This window comes from Lithobates pipiens, unplaced genomic scaffold (assembly GCF_037356315.1).
Source record: "Lithobates pipiens isolate NorthernLeopardFrog02 unplaced genomic scaffold, aLitPip1_a1.2 Scaffold_18, whole genome shotgun sequence".
Taxonomy (NCBI): Eukaryota; Metazoa; Chordata; class Amphibia; order Anura; family Ranidae; genus Lithobates; species Lithobates pipiens.
In genome coordinates, this window is record NW_027507758.1 from 459798523 (window position 1) to 459821281 (window position 22759).

Genomic DNA, 22759 nt, shown 5'->3' on the forward strand with positions numbered 1-22759 from the left:
GACGGACCCCTTCCTTCTTTGGGACTACAGATTGGAGTAGAATCCCTGAAACCTTTCCGGTGTCGGTACAAGTACTATCACCCTATACAGCAGAATGTCCTGTCCTGCCCCAAACAAGGCCTCCCGACAAGCCAGAAGAAGATGAAGGTTGGAGGGAAAAAATCTGTTTGGCAGACAATAAAGAAACTCAGACCCACTGGTTGGAAAGTAGGAAGGTCCACCGGGCTGCAAACTCCCGAAGACGTCCCCCCTACCCGAGAGTCGGGCAGGGGCAAACCTTTATGCGTTAACAGATTTGCTCACTGGCTTGTTTGGCTTGCGAAACCAGGGAAGCTTTTGTCCCTCAACAGGCACTTTGACGGACTGGGAGCGCTTACCTGCCGACCCGGCGGATGAAAAATCCGCTTCTGAGCGGAAAAGGGGGGCCCTTGCCTACGGCATGGCTCCTTCCCTTTTCTGGACTGTGGGAGTGAGTAACATACTCTTACCCCCAGTAATATTCTTAATAATGTCATCCAGCAAGTCTCCAAATAGCCTCTCTCCCTGGAAGGGCAAGTCCACCAGTGATTTCTTAGATGTCTGGTCCGCAGACCAGCATTTCAGCCAAATCAGGTGACGTAGCACTACTGCTGATAATGAGGCTCTAGAGAGCAAGGGGGTCGTATCTAAGGCCACATCACAGACATACTAAAGGCCCTGCACCAGCTGGTCCGCCAGCTCCCCCACACAGACCAGGGAAGCCTGTTGCTTCTGCAATTCGTGGTGCAACAATTTAGCCCATTCAGTAAGCGGCTGCGACACCAGGGATGTGGCTAAGACTGGCTGGAATGCTGACCCCACCACGGTAAACATGGACCAGGCAACTGCCTCGACCCTTCTGTTGGCAAGGTCCTTGAAAGCAGGAGTCCCTTCCACCAGAATCGTGGTTACCTTATTTAACCTGGATACCGGGGGGGTCAACAATCGGAGATGTCCATTTCTTCAGGAGACTCTCCTCAAAATGGTAACGCGTTTCGGGACTGAAAAGGCACGCTGCAGTTTTCCATGCGTTTCGGGACTGAAAAGGCATGCTGCGGTTTTCCCCACTCCTTGTAAATAAACTTAGCAAAATAAGTTGGGTAAGGAAACACCTTAGCTGTGTGGGCCGGCTTGTGGGACCTGAAAGGCACTGACAGCTCTGTAGATGCCCCCGCCGTATCCTCCATTTCTAGGGTATCCTGCACCACTCTAATAAGTGCGCCTAAAAGCGCTTTTTCCTGCGCTGACACGGAGTCATCCTCACTGTCCAAACGGTCCTGTTCCACATCCTCTGATACATCAGAACAGGGGTCGCCTGTCACAGTGGGGCCCGATTATGAATCAGAGCTTTACCCAGAAGACAGTGGGGGAAGGGGGCATTTTTTACCCCCCTTGCGCCCGCATGCCACTTCCAACCTGGAAACAAAGGCCTCCAGGATGTCCATAGGCACCGCAGGTGCAGGGGAACCAGTTGCAATAACAAGGAAGTCTGGGGAAGAAGCGCCAGCTTCTGACGTCATGTTGACCCACACTCGCCATGTCACCACTTAGGGACCTAAGGCAAGTCGCACAAAAAGTCCACCCTCCTAGCTGCCACAGACTGAGGGGCCCCCACAGGACTCACCACCCTGACCCAGGTACTCCACTGTGCTGCTGCTGTCCGATCTCCCCTGTGTCATCTACGAGGTGTCTGTATGGAAAGCGTACTGTTCTAGAAGGAAACAAGCACCCAGCGCTAGAGGCAAAACTGCCTGAGGCTACTAGAAAATGGCCATCGTCCGCCTCAACAAAAACGTCTGAGGGCACCAAGAAAATGGCAGCTGAACTACCAGAAAATGTCTGAAAGGCAAAAAACTGTCTGTGGCTACAAAAAAATAGCAGTGGCCCCAGGAAAATGGCCGTGGAGCGCGGCGGCTTCCCCACATGTCTTATACAGCACAAACAACCCACCGTGGCCCAGAAACATGGAAGAGGACGAGTGGACCCCCAACACCCAGTGAAGCCCCCTGCCAGGACCCAGAGCCCCCCGGAGGACCCTCGGCCAGGTATGTGCACCACACCCCCATGTGCCCAGCCAAAGCATGGGGAGGAGGGAAGGGACAGGGAGAGAAGAAAGGGAGAGTGCGAGAGCCCCAATTCGACCTCCCACGGAATGCCCAGCTACTCCATCCTGCCGAGACAGGTGGAACCTTACTTACCCATCCTGCAGGGACTGCTGGACACATGCCACAGACAAACCCATCACCTGAGCAGTATGGGGTGGCTGTTGGCCACGGCACACTGACAGACAGCAGTAGCCTTGTTATGTGTGTGCCCCAGAACATATAGCTCACCAGCCGCCCCTGGATTAGATGGGGCATGTCATGGCCGACCCAGTGCGTATCTAAGACCTGCACGCGCTCGATGGCCAGGCTAGGGTGACTACAAGGATCTATATTATCCAGCCTGTCGCCCGGCTGTTAATTGTAGATCACAGGAATCAAAAATGCATAAAAAATAAAAAATTCTCAGGACCAATGGTCTCAACGGAAGCCAGGTCCTTCTCCTACACTAAGCAGAAAAAAAACTAGCTGCTGGATGCAGTGTGAAGGGTTACAGCCAGTAGGACCGCCCCATGGGCGGTACTGTGCAAATGTTGCTGTTTTTAACACTTTCTGCCTAGTCCTCTGCTAAAGGGGCGATATAACCATAAGGTCAAAAAGAGCTGCTGTGTCCATCAATGAACGATAGAGAAAAAAAAAGTATATAGCTCAGCAGTTAGAGCAAAGTCCTTGCAATTTAATCTTTTTTTTTTTTGGTGTTGAGATAAAGAATGTATCTATATAGACATATCTCTCTCTCTCTCTATATATATATCTATATCTATATATATATATATATATATATAAAATCACATTCAGTCACAGTCAAATATGGTAAACAGTATAACAAATGGCATGCATGCTATAAACACAAACACTGATAATAATAAGTACACAGTAACTATGTGACACAAGCATAAAGTGATTAAATAAAATCACCCAAGTGATGATCAACATAAAAATAAAAATAAATATAATGACACAAGTCCATAGAACTGAATGCCACAGTGCAATTAAAAGTCCTCCAAAAGATGTAGAGTTCAGAATCCCTGCACGAAAACATGATGAGGAAACCCGTCAGTTGACGTTTATGGAAGCGACATTCCGGTGAGGTTCTCCAGTCGGGTGAGACATCGCTTGTGGGCATCAGGTGTATCCGCTGTTACGCTTTGCATACATGCAATTTATGCTTGATTTTAATTGGAATAATGTAAGTGCAATGATTGAATTTTTTTTTAATAAACTACGCTTGAGACATACTGCTCTGGTGTAGCTCTCCTCTTTCTTCCCATACATGAGCGAATTGATCCACGTCTGAAGAGGTGGATAACGCTATATCGGATTCATTAACCCAGTTTGGTTAAACAGCATTATTGCCAAACATGAGAATATGAGGCAATTAGATCTGGTGAGTTTAATTCTAATGGGGAAGAGGCGATTGGCGCGCAAGTGGTGTGGTGTGAAAAACTCTACAGCTTTGGTGGACTTTTAATTGTACTGTGGCATACAATTCTATGGACTTGTGTCATTATATTTCTTTTTATGCTGATCATCACTTGGGTGATTTTATTTAACCGCTTTATGCTTGTGTCACATTGTTACTGTGTACTTATTATCATCGGTGTTTGTATTTATAGTATGCACTGTCATTTTTCTTGTGTATTTGATTATGCACTTTGGTGTCACTGTTTACCTAGAGTGATATGCGAAAGTGAGAAGTTGAGGTTTTTTTTATTATTAAGCGGCAACTACACATTAATACAGTTTTTTCGCACACAATTCTTTCTTTACATATTTATTTCTATGGAGCAGTGGTGGATTGGTGTATTATACATTTTTTTAGATCATTTATCCATAGAACTTAAACAGTATAACATATTTCTGGGAATTGATATTGTGACACAGACGCAGAGATTAATTTTACTTAAACTTAATTTTCTCTCGTAGATACCCTAATTAATTGTACTAAACTTGGCACGCAATCAGAGTTTGACCAACTATGCCTGTTAATCCATTGCAGCCGGATTAAAGGACGCAGACCGTCTGTAATTTATGCCAGTATGGCTAAAATATAATCAAACGTATTGTCTTTATCTTTATTGCAACCAGACTATTGCCCACTCCTGAAAATCTCCTGCACTCAATTTCTGCAAAGTTAAAATCCGCCTGAATAGCATAATGGGTAATGAGAAATTGACAGCCATATTGAACGATAAATATGACAAATTGCTAAAAATCTGGACACCATTGATTGACTACTTCCAGCCTGACCATACGGCACTGCACCTATGACTTTCACCCCACAGGGCTAGAGGAATTTGTAGTGCCCTATCCCATGCCCCTGCCAGATTCCAAGGCTTCTCTTTCCTTCCTCTCTTCTTTTGCCCTCCTTTTTTCCTGGCTCCACCCTTTTTTCCTTTCTCTTTATTTTTTTCTTTTGTTACACCTGAGCATTCTGTGCTAGTGCACGCTCTTATAATTTTTGGCAGATTGAACGAGAACTTTCTTGCTCTGAGGTGGTCTTTTTTGTGACCCATGTTAGATTTTGAACCCTGATCTCCTCCATGGAATATAGTTTTTTTGACCCTTTTGAAGATGGACTTAATGGATAGCTGAGCCTTGCGCATTTTCACGAAACACTCAATAATGGCGTTAGGGCTGTCTAGCCCTTGTTGCTGTGTTGTATGTTGTATGCCATTGTAAGCCTTCAATAAAAAAAACATTTATTGAACCAAATATAATCGAATCCCGAGGTATTAGGGTATTGTGAGGGAAATATCAAATAACCCAGCAAAAATTATTGCAACTGAAGTATCAAGTAAACAAAATCATCTAGAAAATAATACACTATTAGTTGCTCCCAGAAGCAGAAGGAGTGGATCACTTGGGATGGATGGCCTTAAGATGGAGTCTGCCTTTTAAAATGGCATTCATATAAGATGAAGGATATGTGTTCCTTGATTTGTGATGATGGGTCTGTAATAATGTTATCCTCATTGCATGCATGAACCTGTGTCACCCTGAGCTTGCTACCAAAAACAATACAATTTAGGAACCCTCCCAGAGGGTACAGTTAGTACTATTTACTCTCTGAGACTAGAAATCCCTATATTCAGGGATAAAATTGATTTATTGGATCCAATCTTTACAGGATAAACTAATTTCTATTCTATAAAGATTTAACTATTATTTTATTTAGAGGGTATATCAATATCATTCTCTGAGAGTTCGTGGCATTATTAGTGACGTTTAATTTTTGATATATTAACTAAACATGAAACCTTGGCTACAAGAATGGAATTATTTATACAACAATCCATGATAACCTATTCATTATAATATGTTGTATATACTTTAAACCAGGGCTCGACAAAACCCGGGCGCCAGGTCGCATTGGCGACTAGAATTAGCGACTGGTGCCTGGGGCAGCACAGCTGGGGGTATCCTGTCTCCGTGGACCCCCCCAGCGTGATTGCGTCGGGCCGCGCCGCCGGCGGCCGGTAATTGAGCCCCCGGCTTTGAGGCCTTCTGTGATGCTAGCTATTCCCTTCTGTGATCCTATTCCTTCTGGAATCTGGCGCCCTCTTGTGGTGGCTGTTGGAATTACAACCATTAATGCTAATGATCTCCTTCCATTTACTTAGAACACCTAAACATTACATACATATATACATACATATATACATACACATATATATATACACTTTTTTTTTCTTTTTTATTCTAACACCCTAGAGAGTAAAATGGTGGTCGTTGCAATAATGTCTGTCACACCATATTTGCACAGCGTACTTACAAGCGCACTTTTTTTTGGGAAAAAATAATTTATTTAATAAAAAAAAATAAGACAACAGTAAAGTTAGCCCAATTTTTTTTTATATTGTGAAAGATAATGTTACGCCGAGTAAATTGATACCCAACATGTCATGCTTCAAAATTGCGCCCGCTCATGGAATGGCGACAAACTTTTACCCTTTAAAATCTCCATAGGCGACGTTTAAAAAATTCTACAGGTTGCACCTTTTTTTTAGTTACAGAGAAGGTCTAGGGCTAGAATTATTGCTCTTACTCTACCGATCGCAGCGATACCTCAAATGTGTGGTTTGAACATTGCTTTCATATATGCGTTCGCTTCGGCACGCAAGCTTGGCGGGACAGGGCGCATTTAAAAAATGTTTTTATTTTTTCTTATTTTAAACTTTTATTTTTATTTTTTTTCACTGTTCTTTTAAAAAAAAAATGTGTGTCACTTTTATTCCTATTACAAGGAATGTAAAAATCCTTTGTAATAGAAAAAAGCATGACAGGGCCTCTTATATATGAGATCTGGGGTCACAGAGACCTCACATCTCATATTTACACTAAAATGCAATTTAAAAAAAAAAATCGTCATTTGAAAAAAATAAAACAAATAAAATGTCCCTCTAATAGCTATGGGCAATGACTTGGAGACAGGTGAGGGGCTGGGGGCACTATCTTCCCCTCACTCGTCTCCATGTCAGGCCAGGGACAGGTCCAGATCGCCGTCACGGACCTGGCTCCTAACTTTTTTAGCTGGCTCCTAGATTCCAAGCAAATTTGTCAACCCCTGCTTTAAACTACTGCCATTTCAATGCTTGAGTATGTCTAAATTATGGCATTAAATTGACTTCCATTTTACCCTTCTCTGGATTAACTTATTTTGTAGTCCAGTCTCAGAATCTTTTGTGTATCTTCTTAGCGTGTTAATAGTTTTGTCCATTAGTGGAACAGAGAAAACAAGTCCTGTCTCCTTCATCTGAGTAAATTAGCATTTTGTTGGTTTCTGAAGGTCTTATAGGCCAGTTTAATTTTATTAAGATATCCTCTTTGGATCCAAGTGTGAATAAGAGCACTCCATTTTTCAGAGATTAGTTTTGGCCCAGCCACAATTTGCTCTGTATGCAAACTTGTTTGAATAACACACTAAGCAATTTCTGTCTCTTTGGAATTGTTAAACGTTAATGTGACGAAACCAGTATTACAATTTCCCTAGCTGTGTTAAAGATGAACAGATACGAGGGGGGCGTGGCCTGACGTGCATGGTGGCGGACGTGTCTGAGGCTGGCTCCTGAGGCCCATGGAGCAATCCGCCGCCATCCGCACCTCCGCTGAGGAATCTACACCCGAGACCCACACCATCGGGTCCGGGACACTGTTCTGCTTCCCCCCAGGTGGCCATTGCGGGGATTTTCGAACAACAACATCCCGCGGAGCCGCGAGAAGAACCGGCATCGGCCGCTGCCATCTTGCCTCCCCGAGGTCTCCCGGCCGCCGCTACACCGAGCCGCTCGGGCAGGTAGGAGACCGCCATCCTTCCCCCCCTGCCACGCATCCATTGCTAGGGGTCACTCCGGGGGTGTTTCGGGGCCTGTACATCACTCGGGGAGGATGCGGCAGGTTCCGGCCTAGTGAGGCCTAGTAAGGCCTGTGGATCCCCGGCCTTTCCTGAGTCCGTTACCCGCGGGAGTGCTCCGAGGCCGGCCCGGCCTCCTACTGTGAATTCTGCCCTGCTAGGTAGCCGTCCTGGGGGACGTGGCTTAAAGATGGACATTTGAGCACGCACTGTTTGGAGCTCTGTGGGAGCTAGCCAGAGAACCGGCCGCAGACTCGCCAGATGCGGTGAAAAATACATGCCAGGAGCGCGCAGACACCGGCGGGGCTCGGGGACACCGTCAGGACACGGCATTAGCAACTGCTTTCTTCGCCAGCACGGGCTCGACTCCCCCGCCGTACCGGCCAAGATGGCGCCACAGTGTCTTTCATCTTCTCAAGGTATCACTCCGCAGGGGATAGGTGGCGCAGCGGGGGCAGCTAAATCCCGTCCGAACCCCCCTCAGGCAGAAGGATAATCTCCCCTGGCACCCTCCCCTGCCTCACCGGCCTCTCCAAACATGGACATTCCCTGCAGTTTAACAGGCGGCGGAGGCACGGGGGTTGGGGTGGATGGCTCCTGGCGGGACTTAGTGGCAGGCCTGCCGTCCAAGCAGGACCTGCAGGAGATGGCAGCTTCCATAGTCAGTGCCCTGTCTCACGAACTCCACGACCTGCGCCAACAAGTAGACACTGTTGATGAACGGGTCACCGCACTGGAGGCCTCCAGCTCTTCCTCGGAAAACCGCCTGGCTGCCCTTGAGTGCGAGCAGCAAGCCCTGCAGCGACACCTGATTGAGATGCAACTCCGTGTAGATGACGGCGGGGCCTGACCCCTCGGTCGTATTTAGCTGCCTCGGGTATGCCCTCCCTACCTGGGGAGGTGCGGGATGAGCTGGAGGAACCCATTTCGGTCGAGGAGCTGGGGGTGGCACTGGCGGACTCAAAGCCTAGGAAGGCTCCAGGCCCCGATGGCTTCACACCGACATACTACAAGACCTTCTTTGGGATTCTGGGGAAGCCCCTGGTCACTGCCCTCAACTCCCTCGCCGAGGGCACTTCCTTTCCGGTGGACTCCCTCAGGGCTCATATTTCCGTCATACCGAAGGAGGGGAAGGATCCACTGTGTTGTGGAAACTACCATCCAATCGCACTGTTAAATACGGACCTGAAGCTCTTTGCCAGAATTTTGCCGAACAGGTTGCTCCCGCACATCCCTAGCCTCATCCACAGGGACCAGGCTGGGTTTGTCCCGGGGCGTGAACCCTGGGACAACACCATTAGAGTCCTCAACCTGATCCACACGGCCAGAACCTCTAAGCGAGCCCTTCTCTTGCTGTCAACTGACGCGGAGAAGGCTTTTGACCGCGTGGACTGGTCGTTTATCCGAGCTACCCTGGAACATATAGGACTGCGCCACTCCATGCTCCACTGGGTTTGTCCCTCTATTCAAGCCCTACTGCAGCGGTTAAGGTCAACGAAACGAGGTCTCCCTACTTCTCTATCAAGAACGGTACCAGACAGGGTTGTCCCCTGTCCCCACTGATTTTTATTTTGTCTCTTGAACCCCTTCTGTGCCATATTCGGTCAAATACGGACATTGCTGGCTATGCGAAGGCGTCGGGTACTCACAAGGTGGCCGCATTTGCGGATGACTTAATTTTCTTTTTAACGGACCCTCTTACGTCACTGCCTACCCTGCTATCCTCTTTGGCGGAGTATGGTTCTCTCTCCTTATTCCAAATCAATTTAGCTAAATCCTCCATCCTTAAAGAGGGATTCCACCTACAAAAAAAAAACATTAAAAGCCAGCAGCTATAAATACTACAGCTGCTGACTTTTAATAAATGGACACTCACCTGTCCCGGGTTCCAGCGATGCCAGCAGCCGAGGCCGATCGATCGCTTGGCTCTCGGCTGCTGCCGCCACCATTCTAGGTGAGGGAATCAGGAAGTGAAGGGGGGAGGGTTCCGATCAGCGGAAGTTCCACTTTAGGGTGGAACCCCGCTTTAACATCACCGTAGGGGGAGATGTGGTTCGACGTCTACGGGGGGCATACCTGCTGAGGTGGGCTTTGATGTTACCCCCGACCCGGCGACCCTCTACACAGCCAATTTTGTGCCTTTGGTGGACCGCTTAAGGGTAGATCTCATGCACTGGCATTCACTAACGCTGACGTGGTTTGGCTGGTGCAGTGCACTTAAGATGACTCCGGGCATTCAGAATCCCTGCTTCCATCGTCTGCAGATGGGCGACAGGCGGCGGTTATGTGACTTTATTGGCCCGGATGGTCGACTTACCCCGGAGGCAGGGACGCGGGCAGTGGACCCTCCACTGGACTTTTGGAGCGGCCTGCAATTGAGGAATTTCTTGCGTAACTGTTTGCGGACACCGGGCATCTCTCGTCCCCTCACGGAGTTAGAACGAATCTGTCATCAGGGGGAACCGGAGTGGCACTGCCTCTCGCTCCTTTACTCTGCCCTGATTCGTCCAGCTGAGGGGTATGTCCCCCCATTCGTGGCCAAGTGGGAGGAGGAGCTCTGCACCCACTTTACTCCAAATCAACAGCAGAAAATTCTCCATTTTGCGCAGAAATGCTCTATGGCTACACGGGTTCAGGAGACGTGCTACAAAATCACATCTAGATGGTATAGGGTCCCATCCGTTCTCCACCGCATCCTCCCTCAGGTGCCTGCTTGTTGCTGGCTTTGTGGGGAGGCGGAGAGAACCATGTTGCATGTCTTTTGGGCCTGTCCCAAGCTGGTCCCCTTCTGGCACGGGGTGACCGACACGATCGGTCATCTGACGGGTGTCTCCCTGGAGGGGAACCCTGCGGCCTGCCTGCTGCACCTGTCGAAATGATCCATTAAAAAGTATAGGAACTCTTTGACTATTCAATTGCTGAATGCAGCGAAGGCCTGCATCCCTTTGTGCTGGAGATCAGAGAACCCACCAGCTATGGCTCTATGGTTCTCTAAAGTGAACGAATTAAGAGATATGGCAGACCTCACAGCGACGCTTCACAATAAAGAGGAGGCCTTTTGTGAGACTTGGAGACCATGGCAACATTTCACCTACACTGAGGCTTACCTCAGGGTGGTAGCTTTGGATACCCGTTGAGAGAGGGTCTCTGTTCTCTGGCCTCTGGACCCCCCCCCTGCGGCTGGGTGGCGCCCACGGTCACTATTCTGCTCTTTTGTGTTAGGTTCTTTTGCTTCAGCCTGCCTGGAGTCTCTTTTTTGCTTCTTCTACTTGGTCTGTCTCTCTGTTCTGATCTCTCTCCCTTTCTCTCTGGCCCCCCTTCCCCGTTTTCCCTTGTAGTCCCTTTCTTTCATAACCCCTTCCCCTTTATTGCTTCACCTCCTCAGCCCTTTTTCTTTCATGGTTAGATTTTGCCGGCTAGTCCATGTAGGATGCAGTGGGTTGTGGGCCTCCCCGGGAATGACTAGTTCTCAATACGTGTATGCTCTGCCCGCCAGGGGCCCGGCCCATCGCCCACCTCCCTCCTATTCCCTTTCTTTATAAAATAACAAAATTTGTGCATCTCACTGTAATGCATGGCCATGTGATGATTACCGCTCACCTGGGTGGGATCAAATTGCCTAATTGGTGTCGGAGGTCTTAGAGGGGAATGCAGCCCCCTGTCCGGGAATGCTTCCATGTTTTGTTTTAGCCTAAGTTGGGGATGGTCTCTATATCTCCCACCCAGGTGTTACCGAGATGTTTATGTTTTGCAATTATGTATGTTTTATCACTGTTGTCCATGCGCCTGTTATTTCTTCTGGCATTCAATAAAGGAATTACAAAAAAAAAGATGAACAGATACAGTGCATATCAGAACTAGAAAAGTAGCACACAAAATCACTAATCTCAAGTAATATTTAATAGACTTATTTAATAGATGGAATATTTAATAGACTTATCAGCCTAGGTTTTTGTTTCCTTCTTACCTTTTACTTTTCGTGGGACCCATTCATCTTCCTCTTCAGAGTCACTTAATGTAAACTTGGCTTTTTGCCTTGTGAAATATAAAACAGTTAAAACTAACAAGACACGACTGCTGTGCCATACCAAATTCTTTGGAAGCACATATTACGATTTTTAGAGGAGAACACACTAACAAAGGTTTATAAAATTTTATAACATTTAGATATTAACTTATACAGTGCCTTGAGAAAGTATTCGGCCCCCTTGAACTTTTCAACCTTTTGCCACATTTCAGGCTTCAAACATAAAGATATAAAATTTTTATTTTTTGTGAAGAATCACCAACAAGTGGGACACAATTGTGAAGTGGAACGAAATCTATTGGATTTTTGAAACTTTTTTAACTAATAAAAAAATTAAAAGTGGGGCGTGCAAACTTATTCAGCCCCCTTGCGTTAATACTTTGTAGAGCCACCTTTTGCTGCGATTACAGCTGCAAGTCGCTTGGGGTATGTCTCTATCAGGTTTGCACATAGAGAGACTGAAATTCTTGCCCGTTCTTCCTTGAAAAACAGCTCGAGCTCAGTGAGGTTGGATGGAGAGCGTTTGTGAACAGCAGTTTTCAGCTCTTTCCACAGATTCTCGATCGGATTCAGGTCTGGACTTTGACTTGGCCATTCTAACACCTGGATACGTTTATTTGTGAACCATTCCTTTGTAGATTTTGCTGTATGTTTGGGATCATTGTCTTGTTGGAAGATAAATCTCCGTCCCAGTTTCAGGTCTTTTGCAGACTCCAACAGGTTTTCATCCAGAATGGTCCTGTATCTGGCTGCATCCATCTTTCCCTCAATTTTAACCATCTTCCCTGTCCCTGCTGAAGAAAAGCAGGCCCAAACCATGATGCTGCCACCACCATGTTTGACAGTGGGGATGGTGTGTTGAGGGTGATGAGCTGTGTTGCTTTTACGCCAAACATATAATTTTGCATTGTGGGCAAAAAGTTCGATTTTGGTTTCATCTGACCAGAGCACCTTCTTCCACATGTTTGGTGTGTCTCCCAGGTGGCTTGTGACAAACTTTAGACAAGACTTTTTATGGATATCTTTGAGAAATGGCTTTCTTCTTGCCACTCTTCCATAAAGGCCAGATTTGTGCAGTGTACAACTGATTGTTGTCCTATGGACAGACTCTCCCACCTGTACTTCTCTGCAGTTCATCCAGAGTGATCATGGGCCTCTTGGCTGCATCTCTGATCAGTCTTCTCCTTGTCTGAGCTGAAATTTTAGAGGGACGGCCAGGTCTTGGTAGATTTGCAGTGGTCTGATACTCCTTCCATTTCAAAATGATCTCTTGCACAGTGCTCCTTGGGATGTTTAAAGCTTGGGAAATCTTTTTGTATCCAAATCCGGCTTTAAACTTCTCCACAACAGTATTGCGGACCTGCCTGGTGTGTTCCTTGGTCTTCATGATGCTCTCTGCGCTTTCAACAGAACCCTGAGACTATCACAGAGCAGGTGCATTTATACAGAGACTTGATTACACACAGGTGGATTCCATTTATCACCATCAGTCAATTAGGACAACATTGGATCATTCAGAGATCCTCGCTGAACTTCTGGTGTGAGTTTGTTGCACTGAAAGTAAAGGGGCCAAATAATTTTGCACGCACCACTTTTCAGTTTTTTATTTGCTAAAAAAGTTTAAAATATCCAATAGATTTCGTTCCACTTCACAATTGTGTCCCACTTGTTGGTGATTCTTTACAAAAAATTTAAATTTTATATCTTTATGTTTGAAGCCTGAAATGTGGCAAAAGGTTGAAAAGTTCAAGGGGGCTGAATACTTTCGCAAGACACTGTATGATATACAAAAATATGGTGAAACTTTTGAAGATCATGCGTATGATATAACAGCATATTTACAGACGCCTGTGTACCATATGAGCACCTAATGGACAGGGAAACTAATTTTACACCTAATCTGCAGAAATCAGATCATCTGCAATGCAGACAAATACGCATTCAAAACCCTGCTGAATGTCAAACTCACTGAAAGCATTATGCAAATGTAAAGGGTATCAGTGCTACTGTAGAAGAAGCACTGTACAAGTTACTGGCAGTTGAGGCTTGGAAGGCATGAGGCTGTTGGGGAAAAAATGCAGTACATCTTTTTTTAATAAATTCAAATTTTATTTTGAATAAACTAAACAGTATATTACAGTATATTCTACATGCCATTTGCTTCCAGGAATCTGTGAAGACGTGACATAGGAGAATGTCAGTATTAGAGCTAGAAACTACATATGTTTGGTAAATAAAATTATAATACACACACACAGTTCTATTGATGGCACTATGTTACTTTTCTTTAAATTACAATATTGCAAATTCAGTGTAAATTAAATATACAACAATAGTATTATATACCTTTTAGGCGGAGTTTCTCCTTTGCTGCTCCCTGGTTTTTCGTTTGTTTCTTTAGTAAAAGACAAAACAGGAGAAACATGTTAACATTAAAACTCCTGTCATCTACTGGTTGAATTTATGAATGCTAAGGAAAATAGGATTTTTTACTTCATTCTGGTGTTTAGCTGCAGCTGGAGGGCCCAGGCACACCTTCTGGCCTCACTATTAACAGCTTGTCAAACCCTTTGAGGGCCTGACAACCATGGGCTGGGCAGTGCACCGAGCGGTATGCACATTTAGGGCAGGATGCACCCAGAACAAAGGCTTGGCACGCAATCAGTTTGTGTTATGGGCATTCATCCCTGGGCACATACTGCCCTAAATAGATGTACTGCTGAGTGCACCACCCAGGTGCAGCAGTTGTCAGACAGGCTGTCAGCAGCAGGGCTGTGCCCTCCAGCCACAACTAAACGGCAGAGCTTCAGAGCTGCAAGCTATACAGAAAACATATGCCAACAGGCCTGAACATTCACCTGGTAAAACATAAAGTGATGGTATAGTCATGTTTTTTTTCTATAAAAATAACAGTGGTTTTGCACAGTGCCACACAGATCCTCCTCTTCTCATGTCCCTCTTCTGTGTTTCTTGCCCCTCCCTCCTGTCGAGTGCCCCCCAGAGCATGCAGCTTGCTATGGAGGCACCAGAGCAGAGTCACAGCTCCCTGTGTCCATTTAGACACGGAGCTGCGGCCCGGGCCTTGACTTTGTTGGACAGCAACGGGAGTCGATGGCGCCACTGCTGTGTCTCAGCCAATCAGGAGGGAGAGTCTCGGACAGCCGAGACACTCATGGACATCGCTGGACAGAGATGGGGCTCAGGTAAGTATTAGAGCCTTCTACACACAGAAGGCTTTTAATCTTAATGCATAGAATGCATTAAGATACAAACACCACACCTATCCATAGCCCGTGGGACTTTATTGAGTCACAACACCAAACAAACATTTTGCAAGAAAAAAATACATATAATATAAAAAACACATTATCATACATGTATATCAACAGTAAAAAAAAGCATAATCAAATGGTATTCAAAACCCTCAAGTTAGAAAAACTTTGCATTTACTGTATAATTTATAATCTAGAATTATATTTCTGTATAATTTATCTGGAAACTTTTTCACAGAAGTATAGTATGATTAAATCAAATATAGGAAATATCCTCATGCATAACAAGCCAGGTAGGGTGAACCCCAAATCCACATTAGACTCTGCCCAGGAGTTGTAGAGGGGCAGGGGGCTGGGAAAGCCAGGCACTCTCAATGCGAATCTCCAGTCATCCCCACAGATCACAATCAAAATAAAAGACCAAAAAAAAAAAGCCTAACCTAATAGTGACCTGTGATCAGGACTGGAGCCGCACGTGCACCGCCTGCTCCCAGCTGCGCTAAGGAGATCTGTATTGGGAGTGTCTGCCTTTCCCACCCCATCTGCGAGTTTTTTTATATCACGAAAACGGGTAGAGAAGCCGAGCACAGATTATCTTGGTTGATCATGAACATCAGCTTAGTGGATATATATATTAATGCAAGGTTTTTCTAACTTGAGGAATTTGAATACCATTTGATGATGCCTTTTTATTGTTGATATACATGTATGATAATGTGTTTTTTTATAATATGTATTTTTTTTCTTGCAAAAATGTTTTCTTATATTTAATGTGGTGTTGTGACTCATTAAAGTCCCACGGGCTATATATAGGTGTGGTGTATGTACTAATTCGGGACTGAGACACAAACCTGTTAACCATTTAATATCAGCGTTCTTTGCATTAAGAGAAAAAAACCTTCCGACTTTACAACCCCTTTAAATATGTGAACGGGTGGTAACCTTAGAAATCTATTAAGCACCAACAGTTATGGTCATGTGTGCCTTTACATGGAAGACTATAGACTGAAATGATCGGTTGTCTAACCTAGGCTTCCTCTATGGCTGTTCTGAGCCATCTTCCTATTGAGCTTTTGGAAGCACACTGTTTCTTACGTGCCCCTGAGAACAGCACAAAGAGGGAATTTGACTTCCTAAATTACTTGGTCAATTCCAGATAATGCATTAGGCATCTCTTCACATCCAACGTGTGGAACTTCTCCTCTTTAGAATTGGCTGGGGATATGCAGAATGTTGGTAGACTCACCTCCTGAGAATGATGAAAGGCGGAGGGGACCTTAGGAAGAAAGCCCGGGTCCACCTTCAAGATTATCTGATCTAGAAAGACTATTAGGAAAGGTTCTATTATGGAAAAAGCCCGCAGCTCACTGACTCTCCTGGCGGAGGTTACTGCTACTAATAAGGCCGTTTTCAAAGTCCAATTTTTTACTGTTGCCTGCTGTAGGGGTTTGAAAGGATTCCCAATTAGCCCCTGCAGGACCACTGATAAATCCCAATTTGGGAAAATGTTATAGGTGCTGGTCTTGACCTAGCCATTGCCTTAAAGAACCTAATAACTAATGGATCTTTTGATAATTGTACATCCAAAAAAACTGATAACAGGGCCTCCTGTCTTTTCAAGGTTCTAACCGCTAACCTCTTCTCCATTCCATCATGAAGAAATTCCAGGATGGAAATTGTCTCCTGCGGCAAAAAATTATTTGTCCCGCACAAGGAGTTATAGCATTTCCAAACCTTGAAATAAATATCTCTCGTGACCTTTTTCCTGCTGTTTAACAGCATAGAAACTAATACTTCCGACAGACCCCTTTTGTTTAGGTTCTGCACTTCAGAAACCAAACTGCTAACTTGAGCTGGCTTACGTCTGGATGCCAGATGGGTCCCTGGTTTAGAAGATTGTCCGGTAGAGGTAGCATTGAAGGGGGTTCCATTGCTAGGGTCAGGAGTGTTGAGAATTTTTTGAGAACCAACAGTATTAACGGTCCTCTAACCTGGATCATCTCCCCTGGACAGAATCTTCTTCCAGGGCTGCTCCCCAGCCTAGAAGGCTGGCATCTGTTGTTAACACCTTGCAGGATAAAGATTTTCCCTCCTGCTGGATAACAACCACCAATTTAGGCTCTGACCTATGTCGGGAGCCAAGCATATTGGAAACAAACAAGGCCTGAATACTCTTTATTCCAGACTGACAGGATGATGTCTTGAAGCAGTCTTAGAATAAAACTGCACGTAAGGGACGGCCCTGAAGGAGGCCACCATTTCCCCTAAAAATCTCCTGCAGCCGAATGAAGGAATTTTCCTTTATCCTGATAAGTTGAATTAGTCCTACAATGGAACTGATTCACGTCTGGGGTAAGAATACCTTCTTCTGTATGGTATCTATAACCAGCCCCCAAGTAACCTCCTTGATGGTTTTAAGGAGAATCTTCCTAGGCTGAGAATCCAACCTAGAGATTTCAGATATCTACAGCTGAGATCAAACACTCTTTTTAGACCTGAGACTGAATGATCTATTAAAAGTAGATAATTTTAATAGGCTAGAACCGTTATGCCTTGAGCCCTTAACCTGGCTAAAGGAGGTGCCAGAATCTTTCAGAACACTCGTAGTGCCGTGGCTAAGCCGAGTGGCAGTGCCAAGATTGAAAAAATCATTTTATATTTCAAACCACAGGAATTTCTGGTAAGTGGGAAACTTTGGCACATGGAGATATGCAACTCCACTCCTTGCAGGATGGACACAGCCAATTGAATTATGAAAGGATCGGATGTTCAAGTGCCGATTCAGATCTCCGAGCTCTAGAATGGGTCTTACCTCTCTGTTTGGCTCTGAGACCTTAAAAGGTTTGCGCCAAAAAAAAGAACTGTTCCACTAAGGGAATCTCTGATATCACCGACTGGGATAACAGCTGATCCAGAGGCCAGAAAGAGCGACTTCTCTTCTTTCCCCTTTCTTTTTTTCTGGAACCTTAGGAGCATTCTGTGAGGAGACAGACACTCTTGCATAAAGACTGCTGCATCAGCAGCCCCAGGGACCCCACAGGCAGCACCAAAACAGGACCCGAACCCCAGACCCTCAGATCGAAAGCAGACTGGGCCATCCGGCCTCTTGAAACTCTAGATGTAACCTAGAGAAGAAAATCACAGAAATCCCTCTGCTCTTAACATTGTTTCTGCTAGGCTTTGAGAATCACAGGACCTTTCCCCTCACCTGAACGAGTGGTGGTGCTCCTTCATGAGAAGGCCTTAGCATTCTGCTTTATGGGCTTTCTGCCCCCAAGATCCTGGTGCTGCCCCTGGGAACTAAGGCATAGGAGAGGCTGCATGATTAAATGAGAACTGTCTGAACCTCCTTTTACTGGTAAAGAGAGCTTTACCCCTTTTGGATGTATATTCTAAATAGTCCTACCCCAGAAAGGGACACAGACTGGCTAAGGGTTTTCACCTGGTGCATCGGTTGATTAAAATTTCAGCCATGGACCTCTGCAAAAATGCCCTAGTCCAAGTATAAGCCATAGGGCTTAAACGATCGAGCCCTTCATAGCATCTGTGAGACACAGTGCGTCAAATACACCAGCCCCTTGCCGGGCCTGCTGATCAGGAAGAACTTTAAGGTATCTCAAACCTGTTCCTTAACCCCTTGTAGTCCATATTCCAATGCATTGGCGTGACTCAAAATGTGCTCCACCAAAATAGTGGAGCAGACGTTAAAGGGTTAATGGACTGAGCTACTCCAATTGCAGCTAGAACTGCAAAAGGCATCTTGTCTTTAAAAGGAAAATCCAACCATAACTTGCTGGATCCTTTAACATCAGTGCATTATCCACTGGACATGTGAGACTCTGCTCACTGAGTTGATTGCAGCATTAATAGCTGGAACCTCCCATTTCTTCCATAGAAATGTTTCCATGCAGAAAACATAGCTATGCATGAATAGGAAAAACATCCCCAGATGGGGAAGGTTCAAATGAACCGTATTAGAGGTAGATACCTCAAGAGCCTGTGCTGCGGGCAACAAAAGGGTTAAGTAAGGGAGTAGACAAACACCTGACTTGTGCGGCTACTCCCTCCTTGTTAGGATCCTCCGAAGAGGAAAATAAGTATCTTCCAATATTTGAGAATATCTACCTGATCCCCAGCCTCCTGCACAACAAAAGGGCCCAGAGGACTAGATGGGGATCTGCTATGTTTAGTCCTACTATGGAGAGACATCATAGCAATAATCTTTCAAATGGTAGAAGAAAGAAGTGTTCTACCCTTGACGGCTCATCTGACTGGCCATATTTTTCTTTTTACCTCTCAGGGGAGGAAGACATTCTTTTGGAAGGGTTTTTAGTTTGTTGTATACCATTAACCCCTTAGAGGAGTTCCTGGTCCCTTTATCACTCATAGCTTACAGTACAAAGCAGAGGCAGTACCAGCAAAAGAATGTTACACTTGCTAGGCTATAGTACAGTACAAAAGCTGCCATTAGTCCTAGCTATACAGTACCTTGTTGTCAACAAAAGGGTTTTTTGGATGCCTGTGTCACCAAACCTGACCAGCAACCACTCTTTCCCTCCACCGCCAGACTGCAGCTTTTCCTGTATAGCTTAAATCACTTCCTCCATGTGTGGCCGGCGTCTGATGCCGTTTAGCCACGCCCCCCACGTGAAAACGCCCCCCTTCCTCTTTCAACAGGGAAGTGTGAGCGCTGGCAAATCTTCCGCCTGACGAGCGGCCGCGACCTGCCCAAAAGACGTTTTTTTTTTTTTTTTTTTTTAAGAAAAAGAGGCAGCTGGCTGGCATTAAAAGGATGAAAAACTGCCAATCTGGGGGCCCAGGTAGTGATCAGAACCCCCCTTCATACCTGAGGGTCTAAGCTGGGTTGAACGGAGAGGAGAGTGGAGCTTCTGCTGTTTTCAGCGTCAGAATGGTGAGTACTCAATACAGCCTCCAGTGGTGACACATAGACATGACATGACAACACAATACATGGAAGGAGAGATTCCTGAGAAAATCTCCCCTACCTTTCCTCGCAGCAGGGTTTATTAGAGATAAAAAAAAAACAATCTTCACCCTTCACGGTAGGCTCCGAGACCTTAAAAGGAAACCTTCAGGAACAGGGGTACACTCAGGTAATCCCGCAATCCTGGACCTGTGAGAAGACCCTGCCAGTAAACTTTTATTAGCTTTACTACCAAAAAATACTGGATCCCAGGGACCAGCTTTAAAAGCATTTGCAAGCAAAAGCTTGTGTCTTCGGATGACGAGGCTCGGGTACCATTCACTTAGTCCATTAGGGAGACATCAGAATGGATCCAGTCAGGATGGCTGGCTCTATTCAAAGGATTACTGCCCGTGGAGCACAACACATCCTTACACATGCCCAACACCTTAGACACTGGCGAAAAAACTGAGGACTCCCAGTAATGGGAGGGGTTATATGGGGAAGTCCACGCCTTAAGGGGCGTGCCAGTGTCCAGCACCTGATACGCTGATATAACTCACATAGTTATTACTATGGCTCTGTGTCCCCTGACGTAAGAAAAGAAAATACTTTTAATCAAAACCGTTTTTAAATCGGAGGTGCTTTTAGAAATGCTTATAAAGGCTTTTAAAAACGAAAGGGGCTTTTTGGTGACTTTAACTTAAAATATTTTTAAGATTGCACTGTTTATCTCCTACTCACATGCCTGCCTGTCTCCAGCACCGTACCCAGGGACTAGCAAGGAGGGGATAGACCTTGCAATACCCAATCGGTGCTCGTCAGGAAAGGGTAATGTCGGGTTCTCTTAACGCTCAGCAGAAGGGCATCTGTTGAGTAAATGAGGTGGCGGCCCCAATAAAAAAATAAAAATAAATGTTTTCCTTTAGATTACCCTCACACAGGGAAGCACTTGGGTGCTTAGTGCAAGTGAATGCTGAGCAGTCAAATCAAGCTTCAGTGTCTGTTCCAGTAAAGGATATGTTCACCTTTTAAAAAAATAAAAAATAAATGCACATTCTTTTTGCAGGTAAAAAAAAAAATGAGCATTTTCAATTTTTTTTTTTTTAGGAGCCTGGAAAGCATTGCGCCAGCGATCAGCAGATCATGGGTGCAATCTAGGACTGCCAGTGTAGGCTATCTGCTCTTTCATTGTACGAGCAGGCACTCAAAAGTGCTGTAGTAGTTCATTGAGAACTACAAGCCAACATCCACAAAGGATATCGGTACTTGTAGTTGATTCATTCACAGGATTTGTCTCGTTCTTTTCAAAACGTGACAGCTGGTAGTTGAGAACTTCCCCCCCATACTGCTGTCACAGAGGGCTGCAGGAGCAAGAACATGTCACATGTTCCACCCTAAAAATGGGTTGAACATGTAACATGTTCCTTAAGGTGAACATACATACTCATTCAGGTGGATGCAGTATCGATCCAGTGCTGCATCTGTTCCCCACCGCCTGTAAGCCTGAGAACTACATGATCAAAGACCACTGATTACTCAGTTCTTGGTCTTCAGTAAGCAGAAAACCTGTAGCTGTCAGTCAACAGCTCTCTGCTCTGCCCCTTCAGCAATCACTGAAGTGCTGGGCTGTAGGTGAAGGAAGGAGGGGGGTGGGGGGTGGTTGGGCCGGGCCCAGAGCGACTAGCTCATGCTCTGGGGTGCACTGTGAGGCTTAACCTGGACCAACAGAGTGACATCAGCCCACAGCGGGCCTTAGCTCAGCTAGGAGTATCTTTTTCTCCATTTACTGTAGAAGGAGAAAGAATACAGGGGCAGGTTTTATTGGGGGGTGTGACGAAACTTTCCTACACTCCGCTTGAGTACTTTCATCATATACCACTTCCTCCCAGTCTGAATATAGATATCGGATATTCCAACCGCTCCCAAGCACAAAACAAGACAAGGCTTGTTTCACTGCTGACATGGACTCTTTATTAGAACCAGAATACAGTCTTTTTATACACTTTTAACATAAGGGGTTAGATAACGAGGTAGGGCTGGCTCCTGGATATTCCCCCCTCCCCCCTCCCCTCTAGTAAACACTTAGCAGACAGCTATATAATTAGCATGTTAATTAGCACAAACAACAATAGGTGAAATACTCTGTGTCAAGCCAGACTAGACTCATTTACATTATAGAAGACAACAGACAGGTGGCTGGAGTTGATGATATTAGCATCTAACAGTTTGTGTCCCAACAGTACGATTCAGTCATTATTGCTAATATGCCATATACATATCCAGAGTCTGTGTGTCTTGGGAGGGACATGGACCTGAATCCAAAGTAACACCACCTCAGGGGTCCCCTGGCATACAGCTCACAAAGAGCACCTTTTTCCCAAATGCCAGGAACCATAATCGCAAGGTAAGAGGCTGGCATTCAGTCTTCGCCAAAATCCTCTGTCCCGGGTGAGTCTGTCACAGGGGGTCACTGTGATAGCCAATCACAGGCTACAACAGCAATTATGTGTACTCCTCAGGGCTCCTGATTGTTAGTGGCGGTCGGTGACAGCCCAGTCTCAGCGCTGGGAGAGGTTATGCTAATTTGTTTTTCCTACTGAACTTACCATCGGTTTTCCTCCGTGCCTGTTTCTTGCTAGATGATTTTCTTAAGTCATCTTGTACGAGAGATTTCTCTTTTAAAGAAGATTTCTAAGCAAAAACATGAAGAGGTTTATTAACACACTGCCCTGGAAATGAAATGAACACAGTGAGCTACACAAATGTGGGTTGTGCATATAAACTTACGCCATAAATGCCATGTCCAACTGGAAAAGGTTTTCCATCATGAAAGTTAGTGAGGATTAAAGCAATGATCGATAAAGTCTTTCCCTAAAATCATACAAAAAAAAGTTAACCAAAAACAAGTGTATATACCAAAAGTATTAATCAGCAAAAAAAATAAAAATACTTTGGTAGGTAATTTTTGGATAAGTAAATGCAGATAACTGTCCTCACTACCTTTGTCACAATTATTATGAGCTTAACAGTAGCCATTTTATGGGAGGATATTACATAAGG

General features: G+C 45.3%; 1 protein-coding gene across 5 annotated transcripts in view; it reads right to left on the reverse strand.

The window, feature by feature from the left end:
- HLTF (helicase like transcription factor) overlaps positions 1 to 22759 on the reverse strand; it is a 128412-nt gene that overhangs the window by 76570 nt on the left and 29083 nt on the right. For all 5 annotated transcript variants that reach the window (XM_077488260.1, XM_077488258.1, XM_077488257.1 and 2 more), the window contains 4 exons: positions 22487 to 22570; positions 22306 to 22390; positions 13847 to 13895; positions 11441 to 11508 (listed from right to left, as the gene is read on the reverse strand). In XM_077488260.1, the coding sequence (XP_077344386.1) occupies positions 11441 to 11508; positions 13847 to 13895; positions 22306 to 22390; positions 22487 to 22570 (286 nt within the window). The remainder of the gene's footprint in view (positions 1 to 11440; positions 11509 to 13846; positions 13896 to 22305; positions 22391 to 22486; positions 22571 to 22759) is intronic.